Raw genomic sequence first — 17,258 nt, 5'->3', positions numbered from 1 at the left:
TAATATTTATTTTTTATCAAATATGCAGCCCTGGTAAGCATAAGAGACTTCTTTCAAAAAACATTAAAAAAAAATCTTGTATAAAAAGTTGTATATTTTCTCATAATATTTTATCTTTAAAATTAAACTGCTTTGCAAGTAAATTTATCTTGCTTCATTAAGGATGATGCACGTGTGCTCTTGTGACAAACTGAGGTTGTGTTTGTGTCTCATGTACAGTAAAACTATAGCTGAAAATAACCTTGCACAATTTACACACAGACATGCTGGTCTCTTTCTAACAGCATGCATATTTCTTCTTACAGTGTGTCATGTTCTGCACTGTTGTTAATCATTATGGATTCTGCAGTGTTATTGATCCTTTAATATTTACTTAATGGATTTGCATTTGAACATTTCAAACATTTAACAGTAAGAATAATCACTGTGGTGGCATTAGTTAATATTGCAGTCAGGAGTGAACACAAACTCAGTGGTAATGTGCCAGCTGAGGTGGAAGAGCGTTCAGGCATTGAAAATCCCAGGGGTACCTGAAAAAAGGGAGAGTGTTCTCCCTGAGGAGGATGTAGAGAGTGATATCACCTCCTCTCCTTATTCTTTTCGAATGCCTCCTGGACTCTTCCACTCCTCTCTCAACACGTAACATCTTCTGTTTGTATTATAAATATCAACCAAAAGCCTGCGCTAGGAGTGTCACCACTAACATTATTGTGTTTGTTTTCACTTCCCATCAAATGCACAATGTTTAAACAGATAAGACCCATCCGGGCAGTATCGCACACATGCTGGTGTACATATCCTTGTGGAGAGAGACATCCTGTTGACATTTGTTATATAATATAATATAAAATAAATATATAATTTATATATTTAAAAAATCTAATACTTTGTACACAGTATAATTGTATAATTGCAGTATATATTAGTTTTAGTACCTGAGTGGCTACGGACCAAAGCCTTTTTTCCAACATCTCAAGAGACATCTGTACACCTATGGCTATGCAGGAAAGACACAGACAAAAAGATAAGACAATTGTTTTCGTATTCTAATAGTATTATAACATCTCAAATGAAATGCAAAAATTAAGAAATATGTTTGTAGAAATGCATATGTGAATACTTAAAATGACTGAGACTGAGTTTTTTTTGTTCCCCTTTTTTTTTTTTGCTGAAGACCCAATTCCGTTCAACTTGCAAATATATAATCCCAGCATGCATCAGTGGGTGTCCATGCACTCTCACAAGCTTAAAAATGCAAAATGTGCTGATATCCCATGCCTCGGTTCTGATACCTCATATATTAAACCCATTACCTCATATATCAGACCTGATACCTAATAACTCAATCTGTACATCCACTTCCCCCATAAACTGCTGCATTTTACAGAACAAGCTTTTGTTGTTTAATGGCCCTGTGTAATTAGTAGGACAGTTAGAATTTACTGTGAGCTGACGGGTCTGATTAAACTGCAGTAAATTGTTCGTTTGAGTGAAAATCTTTTTTAACTTCAATGAGAGAGAGAGAGAGAGAGAGAGAGAGAGAGAGAGAGAGAGAGAGAGAGAGAGAGAGAGAAGCATCTATCATACAGAAGCTAATTAATAGAGTGGCAGAGAGTGGAAGGCAGTGTTGGTAATAGCTGCTCGGGGCAGGGAAGATGGCTAGTGAAGGGCAGACAATCTCTTGAATTAATAGATGTGTATTATAAAGCTCTAGACCTAGCAGACATACTGTAATAATACTGGAAGATTACAGTCACCATGTCTCCTCCAGCATCCTAAAGATTTGGACAACCCTGCAATGAAGATTACCCAAAATAGTGACGAGCGAGCTCGCAGACGGTTCTCAGCACAGTTAGAAGTGTGAATGACGGAAGACATGTGACTCCAGCAGAGCAGATAATTCAGTAAATACCCAGTTTTCTGAGCTTCCGTCATTCTCTTTTCCACACAAACATCCCACACACAAAAACAAACACAATGATGTGATACAGCATGAAACCTCAACCAAAAGCTTAGAGCGACAATATGGCAGTCAGTCCTACTTAAAATAAACAGATTTTACAACTTGATGGATAAAGACAGAGAGAAAGAGAGAATGTGTAAAATGGATGTGGCCCTTTTCATGAATAGGCTACACCATCAGATCTCCAAATATAGAAAGATGGATGGATGGATGGGGGGGCTTATTCTTGCTTTCTTGTTATGGATGGATGGATGGAGGGATGGAGGGATGGATGGTAGGATCCAATCACATGTTGCTATTTCAAGTATGTAAAAAAACCTTGTTAATTAAGAATGAGATTCTTCTGGTCATAATAGGCTTAATGTTGATGTAGAAATAAGCTGAGTGTGTGTGAGTACACTGTACTTCATGTATAGTTTTAACTAGCTCACTGATCTGTGCAGTAGATTCTGCTGTATGGTTTTATGCTTAGCTTAATATGCATTTCAAATTCTAAATTATGCTAATGTAGTTAATATCTATTTGAATCTGACAGGACTGAACTGCAGTGTGTGTGTGCGATGGGAAACAGAGCAGCAGGGTCTTTACATGGCAGATTATCACGAAGAGCATACGCTAACAGTGAGTCAAAAAAACACCCTCTCAATTCCCCCACCTCTCTCTCTCTCTCTCTCTCTCTCTCTCTCTCTCTCTCTCTCTCTCTCTCTCTCTCTCTCTCTCTCTGTTGCTTAGGTAACATGATGTCAGCGCAGCCCCTATCGACACCTTGTAGACTCACCATCCAAATATGACACTGTCCTCAACGTGAGCAGCACACAGTATGTACACACCCACATACACTCTTCATAACATAGAGGGCTTCTGATAAGGAGAGAAATGGCATGGTAAGGATTTAATGGAGCTGTAGTGCTTTTTCTTGTCAATGTCTGGCATGTGAAAGCATGTGGGCGGCACTGAGGTCCTTCTGAAGTACACGGGTGCGTTGCAACAGCCCACAACATACAGGAGGTAAACGCTTCTGATGTCGCAGAATGCTTTTCCTCTTATAAATAGCTTTTTTTGAGGTGCTGTTGCTGCAGCGTGGCCTGTATGCCTTTATGCATTATTCAGCACACCAGGCAATTGCAGAAATGTTTGTTTACATGGGTGACATTTGGTCCAGTTTGTCCATGTGAACAATGCTGAGTACATGTATGATTATATTCCTGAGCTGTTGCATGATGTCAGCACTCTGATGACATCACAGGGTGTAAAATGCATCACTGCTGGTGATGGCAACATGTGATTGGATCCATCCATCCATAACAAGGGAGCAATAATAAGAGTTCCCCCCCCCCCATCTATTGCATCTATCCATCTTTCCATCCATCTATCTATCCATCTATCTATCTATCTATCTATCTATCTATCTATCTATCTATCTATCTATCTATCTATCTATCTATCTATCTATCTATCTATCTACCTATTTATCTATCCATCTATCCATCTATCTATCTATCTATCTATCTATCTACCTATTTATCTATCCATCTATCCATCTATCTATCTATCTATCTATCTATCTATCTATCTATCTATCTATCTATCTATCTACCTATTTATCTATCTATCTATCTATCTATCTATCTATCTATCTAGAGAAAGAATCAGCTGTCTTCTCTACCCCTCCTCACTCCCCTCATCCCTCACTAATGTTACTATCTTTGACAAGGCTGGCACACGCTTACACTGCACGCCTCACCACATGCACATATGGAGAACGCAACACACAAACACACACACTTACTCACACAGACACACATGCGCATCAAAGGCTAGCCTGAGGACAGTATGCGCTTAAGAGACAACCTCCTGACACACACACACACACACATATACTCACACACACACACACACACACACACACACACACACACAAGTGCATTCTGTGGACTCAATATACCAACACAGAGGCGAGCCGATCTGCTGGAAACCACAGAGAATTGAAAGACTGGAGCACGCCTCCTCCTCCCCTCTCTCTCTTTCTCACTCACTCACTCACTCACTCACTCACTCACTCTCTCTCTCTCTCTCTCTCTCTCTCTCTCTCTCTCTCTCTCTCTCTCTTTCTGTCCTCCTCTCTCTGAGCATTACAACAAGGCATTGCGCAGGATTTAACTCCCCTCCTTCATCTCCCTCTTCTTTATTTTAATCGTTTTTCCTTCCTTCCTCCAATCCATCTCTCCTTCTGTGGCAGCCGTTGCTCTTGGCAGCGGAAGGATATTTTCATTTCCATATTGGAGCGTTACGAGAGCTGCTATTCGCTAATTTCTCCCACAACCGTGTGTGTGTGTGTGAGAGAGAGAGTGTGTGAGCTTGGGGGGACGCCGAGAAGGACAGCATCTAAAGACGGTGAGTGAAGCACTGTTAACCTATAACACACACATACAACCACACATTACAATTTGCCTTAATTATGATTACGATGTCTGTGCATGATGTTTGCCGAGGGATGTTTTTTTTTTTTAGACAGACACATTCGCCTGTTGTTTTGGGTTACAGAGCATGTGATGCCCAGTTTTTTATTTGGACACAAAGGAAATGTAAAGATGTGTGTGTGACCACAGGTGATGTTCTGGAATGCTGCTTTTGAGTGTATTTGAGCATGTTGGAGTGAGATGGTCTCTACAATATGCAATCCTGTGAACACTTGCATATATATATATACTGTGTGTATGTATATATATATATATATACACATTTATGGTAGGACAAAAAAGCATTTGTGTAAGAGATTTGTATGTTTTTACGCATACTGTATGTGTGTTGCTTGAATGAGTGTTTATGAGAGCGTGTCTTTGTTTGTGATTCTGCTCTTAATAATTCATTCCCGTGGCCTCCGTGTCTTTGTTTCTAACGTTTCTTCGCTCTGTTCTTGCCGCCGTTGACTTTGATTGCCGCCTTCTGTGTGTGTGTACATGAGAAAGAAAGAAAAGGGATCAGCAGGACTGGTTCAGAGGTGAACATCTAAAGGGCGTTTCTATTTACTTATGTGTTTCAAGTCACAGTAACAACATATATGCTGTCACACACATGAATAGTTGACCTTGTGCATTCACAGGAAGTTAGTACGGCGTGGGGTGAGAAAGTGTGAAATATGTGCTGAACTGGACATGGAGAGAGATGCTGCTAAAGTGAGAGACTGTTACATCACGTGTGAGGGTGTGTGTGTGTGTGTGTGTGTGCTGCATGCTCGGGAGTCAAATGACACATCCCTCAACTAATTATCCTCTCTTCACACACACTCACATTCTCACACCCTCAAACTTGCATGTTCTAGGAAACGTAATGCATTGAAAATATTCACGTGTTGAGCAACTCCAAAAGGTGTTTTCAGAAACTCTCACTCACACACACACTCTCACACACACACACACACACACACACACACACATGCAATATAACCTCTAAATGTCTGCACATTTTTCCACTGTGCCGTTTCAGATGACAGGCTGGTGTATTGGTGTTGCGTTGCGCAAATACGCACACACAGACACACACACACGCACGCTGTGATGGATGTGGCAGGTGACAAGGCCGAAGTGTCACAGTCTAAGACAGCAGCGGCCATTTTACAGCAAACTGGCTTGGCATAAACAGAAGCAACTTGTAACCTTGTGCTCAATGATCTGAGACACACACATTCACAGCATTGCGTTACACAACTAGTATTACATAATGGTATGTCGTTATAATAATATTCCCGTCTCTGTCATGTGCTGTGAGGGTTTCAGTGTCATATTACTGTACCTCAATTAACTAAATCGCATCTGCAGCGCCAGTTCTACTACGGTTTTTGTACCCTGGAGAGCTGTACAGTAAGCTCCGATGTATTACAGATGGCTGTGCTCCGGGAGGAAAGTTCTGACTCTCAGATTTAAAGGATATTTCAGTTACGTTTTTGATTGATACATTCTCAGATATTTCTCCTGTAATTATATATGAGAAATACAAATAAAAACAAATGAGGCAATTGCTGACGTACCGTAAGAGTATAGAGCAGAGATTCCCAAACTTTTTTTGTCACGTAATATTTAAATTATTTAAGAACACATTTGCATATTCACGGTTCTTTGATGTCGGTAAGGGATGTTTTATTAAGTGCTTTATTGTTTTTATTTTACAATTATTTATTGCAAATGTTTTAATTTTTATTATTTCATTAATTATTATCTTTTCATCAACACACACCCGGACATTGATGACAGAATTTGATTAGAAATGTTTGAGCTCATATTGAGAACAGTCTAAGAACAGTTTGAGGCATTTTTGGGATCACTTTTCTAGTGATCTCTGAAACTCTAGAGTAAACGCACTGACATCTTTTCGTAGTTAAAGTCGGCATGAAATGGAAGTTGCAATAGGCTTTTCTTTCCTATTGTGATTTCTATCCGAGTGAAACGCTTCTGGAAAGAGAAAAGTGTAAAAATGTTGATTTCGTCCTTTGGGAATTGATTGGATCGTAGGAAGTTAAATAAAGGCCAATCTGAATGCCAGTTTATGGAGAATATTAAGCTCCACCCTCCACCAAGACATGTCATGAAAAGGCGTTGTTTCGAGGGGGTTAATGTTTTTAATGAAAGATTATGAGTATACATGAATTTTAAAAAATAATGATGTGTACTGATAAATTATTTATCATGAGCACTGAAATATTCGGAATTCTGATTTCATGGAAACTTAAAAAAAGTTAGAAACAGGAGATGTACGCTAAAGTCTCCATTTGACCTCCATTTAATCTCATCTGATGAAAATAATATTAAATATTAATAGTATTATTCAATAATAAAATATTTAAATAAAATTAAAACACTATTAAATATTCAAGAGCTCTCATTTGTGATTTTTCTTTCTCGTAGGTTAGAATGTAACTGTATTGTCCATCACCGCACACTACTGGAATATGTAAACTAGTCTAATAGAATATTGAACAGATTCGAGAAGCATTATGTTGCAAGGTTTGTGTGTTAAAAGTTAATTGCTAATTTGATCTTTCCTAATTTAAGATGTTTTCCATTGAGCCTAGAGTAGAGAGCGCACAGAAGGAATCAACTTTGACGGGAAGTGAGCTGATTCAAAAAATAAGCTTTGACATGACAGTGATACTGCCGTTACCAACATGTCAAGGTTTATTTGAGTTTCACAATCACCACAGATACTTATTGAGGAAAAAAAAAACACAAACCACACAGCTCACACGCTCAGCAAGTCATCTATGCTAACACGGGCAGGAAACAATTAAGCGTCAAGTTATGTACAGAAAAAGAAACTGACTATCCTTCAAACTCTCTCTGCAGTGTCATCACTGGCCCCGTATCGCTGCCTGTGGAGGCTGGCATCAGGGCCAGCTGATGCCACAGCGAATCTGAGGCAGCTGCAGTCGTAGAAGCGCAGACATGCAGCTCGGCACTGCACCTACAGTTGGTCGCAGGAGGAGAGGAAATCCGGACAGTCAAGGTGAGCCCAACTAACACACACACACACACACACACACACATATTCACTCTTCTGAAGGTGTTGGGTTTTAAGAGGATTTGAGTACCGATTCCATTCATATGGTTTTAAATACTTTGTCCAAATAGTGAATATCAATTATCTAAATTATTTACATTGATCACTTTCTGAAATGCATCAGTTTGCGTTCTGTTTTATTAATGTGTTCGTGGAAAGAAAGGAAGTGTGTGTTGACGTATGTGCCTGTGTGGGTGTGTATAGTGGTATAGAGTGTGGCGTACATCACCAGCTGCCCCTGCAACAGATGGATTAGAATGGCTTTAGTTAATGTGTGTGTCTGATTAAAGATCTGCATGAAGCAATGCAGGGGCAACACACACACAGTTTTGCTGCATTGTCACAAATACTACAGTATAGTGGAAAATACTGACCTGCTGCCGGTTCGGAGTCAAACTTAAAATCTCTATACATATACATATATATATATATATATATATATATTAAGCCAATACTTATTCTGAATTACTTTCTTAGGGAACACAATGCTTTTTGAAAGAATATCCTAGCCACTGTTTTCAATTTAATCAAAGTGAAGGTCCAAAAAGACACTATCAAAGACGCTATTCAAAGTCTTCTGAAGTCAAAAGCTTGCTTTGTGTGGGGATTTGAGAAAAGCCTGAAATTGAAATTATTTACTGATTATCTTGACATCCGCACTAGCTCTACTTGACGCATTCATTAAGAGATCACATAATGATTATTTCTCTTGAGTCGGATCCTTTCAATTAATATGTTGATCCATTACATAAAACCTGTCTGAAAGATTCAATCATAAATTGTCCACTGGAGGAAAATATTTTAAGTAAATAAAAGCTTTAATAAAAACAGACTACTATAGAGTATAGAATATAGAGCAGAGAGAATGTAAGTATGAACTACTTTTATGGTGCTTTAGTGTCTTTTCTGTAAAGCTGAAGTCCCCATTCATTGTCATTGCATATAAAGAACACATTTTTTTCTCAGCCAAACAGAATAAGGGATGAGAGAAGAAAGGGATTTACTGGAAATTGAAGGTTGACAGGCCAAAACAGCAATTCTAGATCATTCACAACTACATAGTTTAGAAGGACAGATTAATTATTGAGATTACACAGAATTGTGTGAGTGTGTATTAGAGAGAGAGCGTGCGAGTGATGATTGTGTGTGTCTCTGATTACAAAGGGATCAGGATGTTGAGGCTGGTCAGGATCAGATTTCCGAGTGCTGTAACTGCATCTGTCTGCACTTAAACTGCCAAACACTCACACACACACGTTCAACGAGACAACTGGGATCTCAATGTTTAAACCGTCATATCCATTGATAGCATCTGATTGTCTCCCACAGAGAGAGACATTGCCCACCACCATATTGTGTTGCATAAAAGAGAGGTGACAAACAGTTGGCAAATGTTTGCTTTGTTATGGCAGAGCAGAGGACGTTCTCTGTTTAACTCTGAGGCACATTATATTCCCATCATACACTCTTACAAAAAAGAACGGAAAAGCCTGATGCCGTAGGAGAACCTTTTTAGGTTCTTTAGGCTGCATAAGCCCAAAAATATGCAAAATTATCAAACAACAAAGATATGGGAAGCATTTTCTCATCCCTGGCAAGAGCTGATAAGCCAATTTATTTTACTATCCTGCTAACTTTAACCCTATCGGAATAGACCTATGCAGGGTTGGAAGAGTCCAGTAACCCAATTGTAACCCACTAACTGTCAACCATTGCAGGGTTTTTTTTTCTTTAAAAAAAACAAAGAGTAAAAACTCTTTACCGATGCTTTACTGATGATTTACTGATCTCAAGAATCTATAATGCTACATCATCCAAGAAGAAACATTTAGCCAAATCAAGAATCCCATTCAGTAAACCACAAAAAATTCACACGTCATCATTTACTTATGTTGAATGTCGTTCTCAAATCTCATTCACACTCACATTCAATTAAACTAATAGAAGTTTGATGTCATGTCAAATGTGTGTCTCAGTAAAAAAAAAAAAAAAACAAGGTACGTTTGGGTATTTTCCTCACACAAAGCAACTGTATGGTTTCAGAAGACTGAATTAGCATACAAGTGATATGAACTTTTCTTTTTTTTTTTTAACCAGAGGGTTAAAGACTCTAGCTTGAGCCCGCAGCCAAAGGTTGGGTTTGTCAGAAGTGGGATTTTTTTTTTTTTTTTTGTGCATTTGTTGTAATTTTTGGAGCATTTTGGTCATGCAGTATACTTCTTTTGTGTTCTAAAGAGAAATAAAATCATAGAGTTTTGAAAAGACATGCAGGTGAGTAAATAATGACAGAATTTTCATTTTGGGTCAAATGAACCATTAAGAGTACATCTTGCAATAATCAAAACTATCCTGCGCAAAAACATCCTGAAGGTGCTGCGACAGTACAGACAGTAGCTACTTGCAGCGAGTGCATCAAAAATACTACTATGTCTAGAGGTTTGTTTTTAGGTTCACATAAGCCCCAGTTTAAACTAGTGTGGTTGGTGCGGAAGCCACAGGTTCAGTTGTGTTGAGCACTGGTCTCCTTTATTAAATACAGTACATATGATTCACAGTGGCACTAAATCAACACTTGTCACATCAATCTTTACATCTATGTCAACTCTTTCAGACAATATACACTTCTCTTTTTTTTCCATTCACACAGGTCTGCTAGGTGTGCTGAGTGTGTGCGCTACGTTGCTGCAGTTATGCGCTGGCTGTCCTTCAGAGTGTGTGTGTAACTCACTGGAAGCTAACTGCAGTGGGCGGAGTCTAGTATCTGTGCCCGCTCTCACTTCTCTCCCGGAGGGCACACATACCCTCTTTCTGGCCAATAACCGCCTCTCCTCCCTGCCCGTCTCGGCCTTCGCCAATCTGAGCACCTTTGAGAGCCTCGACCTGTCCAACAACTATCTGGACAACCTGCCTTCCAGACTGTTCCGTGAGCTGAGTAACCTGAGCGATTTGAGTTTGCGCAACAACAGCCTTACGGTTTTGGATCGGGAGTTATTTCGTGGCCTGACCCAGCTGCGGAGGCTGGATCTGTCTCTGAACGGCTTGGCCGCTGTGCCGCTGGGCCTGCTGGATGAGCTGCAGGGGCTCACCTGGCTCTCCTTGGCTGGGAACAGACTTCACGCCCTGGAGAGAGCCACATTTGAGCCTCTCGTCAACCTTCAGCACCTGGAGCTGGGCATAAACCCCTGGGAGTGTGACTGCAACCTGAGAGACTTCAAACACTGGATGGAGTGGCTAATATACCGAGGTGAGGGTTGTGTGTGCGCGTAGTGTTTTTATTCTCTGCAGGTGTAAAAACACGTCATTTGAGCAATATGCCACAAGAGGCTGTAGGTTACTAGGATTTTACCATAAGTAAGGTGTGTTCTTTGGCATTGGGCCAAAGTGGACTGCCTTAACACCTTTAACAATGGTAAAATCACTGTCTTCAGTGAATTATTGCATCTGTAAAGAGGCGACAACAGCAGTATGATAATAGACATCAGTGTTCATTAAATTATTAAACCTTTTAATATTTAAAATCTGAATTACTAAAACATTATCGAATTACTGTATTGCATTAAAATTGTGTGTGCAATCATGTAAAGTGCATGTTTATTGGCATTTTGCAAGGGCTATAAACCAGAATTTAAAGAATTATCTGTTTTAAAAGAGGTTTATTAAGCCTCTTAACAGATGGAGCTGTAACCTAATGGTAAGTGCATGTACTTATTGACTTATTGTAGGAAATGTACCCACTCTCTCCCTAATAATTTCCTATCTATCTTTTGTCTACCACTGGCAATGAAATGTGGCAAAACCCCTACAATAATTGTGAAGCAGAGCTTCTTATTTTCCATACCTCTCACTTTCTATTTTTCTCTGTCTGTCTCAATCCATCCTTCTATTCTGAGTCAGAGAAACTCATTTAATTCTGTTTCAGAGCAGCTTTGAGAGGGAGGGGGATTTGAAACAGACATGAGAGGCTGAGTCACAAAGCTTTTAGTGTGTGAGAAAGAGACTCCAGTCATGGTGGGCTCTGAGTCTCTTGCTTTGTTCCAATACCTAGTGAGCTGCATACAGATGCGCCATTTAAGGCAACCAAAATACTTTCTTGACCTTACTTACACTACTGTACCTTCCAAAATACTTTGTTTTGACCAAATTCAGGCAGCATTGAATGTTTTTTAATGGAGATCCCACGATGCAACAAACTTTCTTATAAGAAAATCCAAGTGGATTAGTGGATAGTGGATGGGAAATGTTAAAAAATAACATTATATACAGTGTTTGGGGGTAACGCATTACAAGTAACATGTTTTTTTTTTCCAAGTAACTAGTAAAGTAACACATTACTTTTAAATTTGCAAGAAAATGTCTGAGGTACTTTTTCAAATAAGTAAAGCAAGTTACTTTGGTCTCCCATTTATTGACTGTCATCTCTCCTGTCCCCATGTTGAGAGAGTAAGTGCTGAGGTGTTGTGTGCGCTGTGTAAACATGATGGTTATTGTAGTTCTAGACTAATTTTGAGCAATGCATTTACTCTTGTCACTTGCAAAAAACAGATTCAGTATTCCTCAAAATGAATATGAAATGCAAACTCAGAATATTACGCAAACCTGCAATAATGAATGTTAAATTACACAAACGTTATTTAATTTCACTTTATTAACTAATGTCTTTAATGCTGACCTTCGATGATTTAATTCAACCATACGAATAAGAAAAAATGGCTTTAGATAAACATCACATTTGTGTTTGATTTTTTGTTTTTATTGCTGAAGAGTGAAATTTCTTCTCCTGTGTCCTATTCTTCTGCAATCCAGAATAGCAGCACAGCGGAAAGGTTTGTTTGAGCTGTGCCCTCTACTGTACAGGTGTGAATTTGCATTTCCCTCAGCCCGAGGCTTATTCATTTCACTTTTGGTGTGAAAGGGCTTTAACATTTGAAAAACAAACAAGCAAGCCCAGCCCAGATGAGAAAAAGTAACGTAACTCATTACTGTCCATAAAAAGTAACTAAGTAACACAATTAGTTACTTGTTAGGGAGTAATACAGTTTTGTAATGAATTACTTTTACATTATATATCATTCGGTAATTAAAAATATTCAGAAAAAATAAATAAAAAATAAATTATATTTTACCCCAAATTTGTTTGTACTGTGTATTTTATGTATACTGGATTATTGCACCATTAGCTGTGTGATATGTACTGGATTATTGCACCATTCGTGAGATGCCAATTACAAGCTATTTTAAAAATCAAGTGCGAGTCAACTACCCTGTACAGAATTATATTTGTGTGGCATGTGGAGTTGCTGCCTATGTAGAGCACTCCAAATTAGTCACTCCATGACAGTTAGCATGTTGCCTTAGAAGGCAGCTGCCTATGCAGGCAGTGTGGCAAATCACTAGGTTTTGGAACAGAGCTTCTGTATGCATGTCAGGCTTATTAATTATACACCAGCTACCACTCTTTCTCTCATACAAACACACACACGCTCATTGAAGAGGCTTCTGACCCTCCTAGCTGTGCGGTGCTATTTTGGAGGGCTTGAAGCCACCATTTAAATTCATTAGAGGTTACTATTGTTTACCTCAGAGAGATAAATTTTTGATTTCTCTTTCTCTATTGCTTTCTGTCGTAGGCGGTTTTGTCGATGCCGTTGAGTGTACGCTCCCAAAGGACTTAAGGGGCCGTGACATCAGGGGTGTTCCTGTGGAGATGTTCAACTACTGTCTGCAATTGGAGGATGAGAATGGGGGCGGGGCTGGGAGCAAAGGTGGATCTCCACCATGTTTTCGTGGGACACCCACTCCATCGTCCGAAGGTGCAGTGGTGCGTACGGAGGCGGAGCTACCAGACTGTGTGAAGCAGCGTTATCGGCCGGTCAGTGTTCGCAGGGCGATCGGTACAGTAGTGATCGCTGGTGTGGTCTGTGGAATCGTGTGTATTATGATGGTAGCTGCCGCAGCATACGGCTGCATATATGCCTCTCTAATGGCAAAATACCAGCGAGAGCTAAAGAAGAGGCAGCCATTGATGGGTGACGCAGAGGCAGAAGGTGACTCGGAGGAGAAACAGATCTCATCAGTTGCATAGGGGAATGGGGGAGAGATTCAGAGTTCAGAGGTCATCCACAAATATAAAGAATCCTTTACTGGTTGGTCTGCACATTTGATGATCATTTAGCTGCCCAGTAGAGGATTTATAGTCCCCGTTTCCTGTTTCTCTGTCCTTCTTAAGACTCTCTCTGACTCTCAGACTTACACTTTACTCAATCGCTAAACTTTGGCCTATGACCTTTGACCTATTTGCCCCAGGACAAGAGGGACCACTCAGCACTTTAGAACTCCCCCACCCTCCCCCAATGTTGAGAGGATCTCAGCAGAGGAGGCGTGGATGCAACTGTTCACAGTTCCTGAACCCTGATGTTTCTAGAGGATCACATGCTCTCATTAGCATTTGCCTCTGTAGCAGCCTAGCTATCAATCCAAACCTACAATCATAACTCTAACCCCCAACACTAATCCCAACCCCAATCCTAGACCTTTAACTCTAATCCCAACCCTCACAACACTAATCCAAACCCCCAACTCTAACCCTAACCCTTCAATACTAATCCTAATCCTTAGTATTATGATTCTTAGTTCAATACTAAACCATAAACCTCCATCACTAATCCAACCATCACCTCCAACACTGTGTTCTACACCGGGTGGTACGTGTAAGTGGCACATTACACCAAATGGCAATAACACTCATTATAATCGATGCTGTCTACAGTGGATACATTCCAATGCAATGCACCGAGTTACAGACCATAAACGGATGCCCCGATTTCTGACATACTACATGCGCTTGCTCTGCTTCCGGCAAAAGGACAATTTGATTTGGAACATTCACTTTTAAGTTTCCAGTGTAGGCAGCCTCAAGCCGTTGCAGCATCAGTGTAGACATGGTGTAATCTTAAACTTCTAACTCTACTCCCAAACCTAAACCTATTACACAAATCCTTATCCTTACCAAACCTCCATCAATAACCTGAACCCCTAACCCTAAACATCCATCGCTATTCCTAACCCCCAACTCTAACCCTAATCTGACCCCCAACCCTAAACCTCCAACACTAATCCCTACCCTTACAATTACCCTCCATCACTAATATGCCCCTGGTTTTACAGACAAGGCTTAAGCTAGTCTCAGACTAAAATGCATGTTTGAGGTGTTTTAACTGAAATCAGCTTGCACTGACATTTCTTTAAAAATGTCAGTGCCATTGTTTTGTCTCAGGATGCACACCAGTAATGTTTTTTTTTTTAAATAAACATTAGCTACTTAATTGCCCTAATTGAACTAAGGCCTAATCCTGGCTTAGTCTAGGCCCTGTCTGTGAAATGGGGCCATGAACTTCCGACTCTGACCTTAGACCTCCATCACTTATCCTAACCCACAACTCTATCCCAGTCTCTAACTCTAACCTAAACCCCCAGCGCTAAACCATAAACACTACCCTTACCATAAACCTCCATCACTAAAGTGAACCCCACGTCTAAAACTCCCGCCATCGCAAATCCAAATAACTCTTACGCTAAACCTTCAACTCTTATCCAAATCCCAAAAAATTAAACCCCAAATACAAATACCACTACCAACCATAATTTTAACCCTTAACCCTACCCCAGTGTGAACTGAACTTCATAACCCCCACATATCATATTTAGAAATATTCCCACCTTATTTATCAGCTATAATATATTCTGTACAATGTGACGTGACCCCAGTTTTTATGTTTTTAAGTGTGAGGTTTGTCCTTTGTATTGTGTAATAATTTGTGTTGATAACATTGTTTACGGTTTGTTGTTTCTCCATGTTCATCTCTAGAGGTCAGACTTGTTTTTGTAGGACTAGAAGAATCCAGCCCTGGCGTCTATCGTGAAGTGTCTTGAAGTATTGTGAAGTCAAGTGCTAATGTAGAGCAGGCTGAGGACTCTGTTGGTGTTAGTGGAGGGTGGCAGATTGTGGCTATTGGAACTGTTAATTACACCTTGGTGGCTAAAGAAGCACAGTGATGGCTACCCTCTAAACAAAAAACAGAAAGGAAATAGATGAGAGGGAAATAAACCTTACATTTATTAAGATAGACTTTTTCTGTGCAATATAAATCAATGTCTTTGTTAATCTGTAGTTTAATTCTGGACTAGAATGTCATAGCTGATTTAGTCTGATCTTTTCTCTTGGGCTGGCGATGGAGGAGAATCGATTGAGTCTGTGTGATCAGTTTTCTGCTTGTGGACCAATTTGCATAATTCGCTTTTCCTTGAGGGCAGATGTTGTTTAGACTAAATAATTCAGATAAATTTGACTTGGGCTTTCAGAAGCCCACAGATATAATATAAGCTTTTCTGCGGTAATCAGCCTCAGCAACTGGACGAAAAATGGAAAGAAAGACTGTCAGAAACTAGCTGCACACTGTTAATGTGAACCAGCATATTTTTTTCCTCTGTATTACTGAAAATTTAGAAACAGATTATAATGTCAAGAGTAACGTCATTATTGGGTGTTTTGCACAATGCTGCCATCTATAGGAAGGATGTGCAGAAGGAACAAGGGTGTGGAGCAAACATCACACCACCTCATCCGGATTTAGGAGATGCTCTTCCGCTGTAACTATAGCAACAATCTTTCCTACACACTATTCATTACCAATGCAAATTAGTGGTGTGGATGCTGGCAAAAAAAATTGTAAATCAAAGTACAATTAATTTGTGTGCTAATACCCACACCAGCAGTTAAGCATCTCTGACTTTTATCTTTGTGTTCAATGATATTTGCAGCCATATGCTGAGTATATATAAGTACAGATATACATTTATTCAAAAGTATGTTGAATATATGTATCTATTTTAATCTGTCTTACAAATTATTTATGAACAATAACTTGATTGCAAAAAATTGAGTATACTTTTCCCTGTGTTTCCTGTGAAAACTCCTTTTGTAGAGGAACTCCTAAAAATTCTCCATAAGAGAATTCAGAGAAAACTCATGAATTATTAATTAGAGGAGTTTTGTCTAATGGTTGCAGTCTCTCTTGCCATTACTGTTCTTTTAGCTCTCATTTTATACAGCATGTGTCATGGGCCTGTACTCTGCACGGGGCGACAAAACACATACCCTGTATCCTCTGTTATGTAAAAAGAAAAGACAAAAGCACTTTTGCCACTGGTGGACTAATACGTTCCCGTCAAATTGCACTTATTGCGAATAATCTCAAAAGTGAGCACATGCTTGTTTATTGACTGTCAGCAAATATGCCAGTGAATATGAAGGGCGGTATATAAATGAGCAATGACTCTGCCGAGGTGTGTTTACTCTTGGTCCTGGCCTTACATTTAAGAGCAGGGACACAACACACACACACTTCACTACACGCTTTGTAAATCCCATTGGATTGATGAAAGGAAAGGATTTGCCCATTTGACTGAGCTGAAAGCATCTTCAAGATCTTTATGAAGTTCTGGTTTAATATCTTATAGCTTATTGATGTGACCCTTTCTTCACTTGACCTTTTTTCTAAGACTGATATGAGATCCTTCTTTATATTTTCGCTTGATGAAAATCAGTTTGAAATATGATTTGTGATCTGTGATATAATTCTGTGTTAAAAATGAATAAAGAATGTATTTCTGTAAACGTTGAAGTGTAAGATTCAGCAAGCACTCACACACAGTTTGCTCAAAGTAAAATGATAAAATATGCTTC

General features: G+C 39.4%; 2 protein-coding genes across 2 annotated transcripts in view; one reads left to right on the top strand and one right to left on the bottom strand.

Moving 5' to 3' along the window:
* Window positions 1-17,258, bottom strand: part of cacna2d4a (calcium channel, voltage-dependent, alpha 2/delta subunit 4a) — a 38,258-nt gene that overhangs the window by 7,667 nt on the left and 13,333 nt on the right. The window contains exon 28 of the mRNA XM_084113043.1: window positions 936-997. Coding sequence (XP_083969169.1) covers window positions 936-997 — 62 coding nt within the window. The remainder of the gene's footprint in view (window positions 1-935; window positions 998-17,258) is intronic.
* On the top strand, window positions 3,923-17,189 carry lrtm2a (leucine-rich repeats and transmembrane domains 2a). Its single transcript, XM_084113046.1, has 4 exons — window positions 3,923-4,357; window positions 7,303-7,462; window positions 10,164-10,760; window positions 13,144-17,189. The coding sequence occupies exons 2-4, from the start codon at window positions 7,402-7,404 to the stop codon at window positions 13,596-13,598; spliced, it is 1,113 nt and encodes a 370-aa protein (XP_083969172.1). The 5' UTR covers window positions 3,923-4,357; window positions 7,303-7,401; the 3' UTR covers window positions 13,599-17,189.

This window comes from Abramis brama (assembly GCF_963993115.1).
Source record: "Abramis brama genome assembly, chromosome: 4".
Taxonomy (NCBI): Eukaryota; Metazoa; Chordata; class Actinopteri; order Cypriniformes; family Leuciscidae; genus Abramis; species Abramis brama.
Note: the sequence above shows the minus strand (reverse complement) of the source record. Positions and strands in the feature narration are given on the sequence as shown.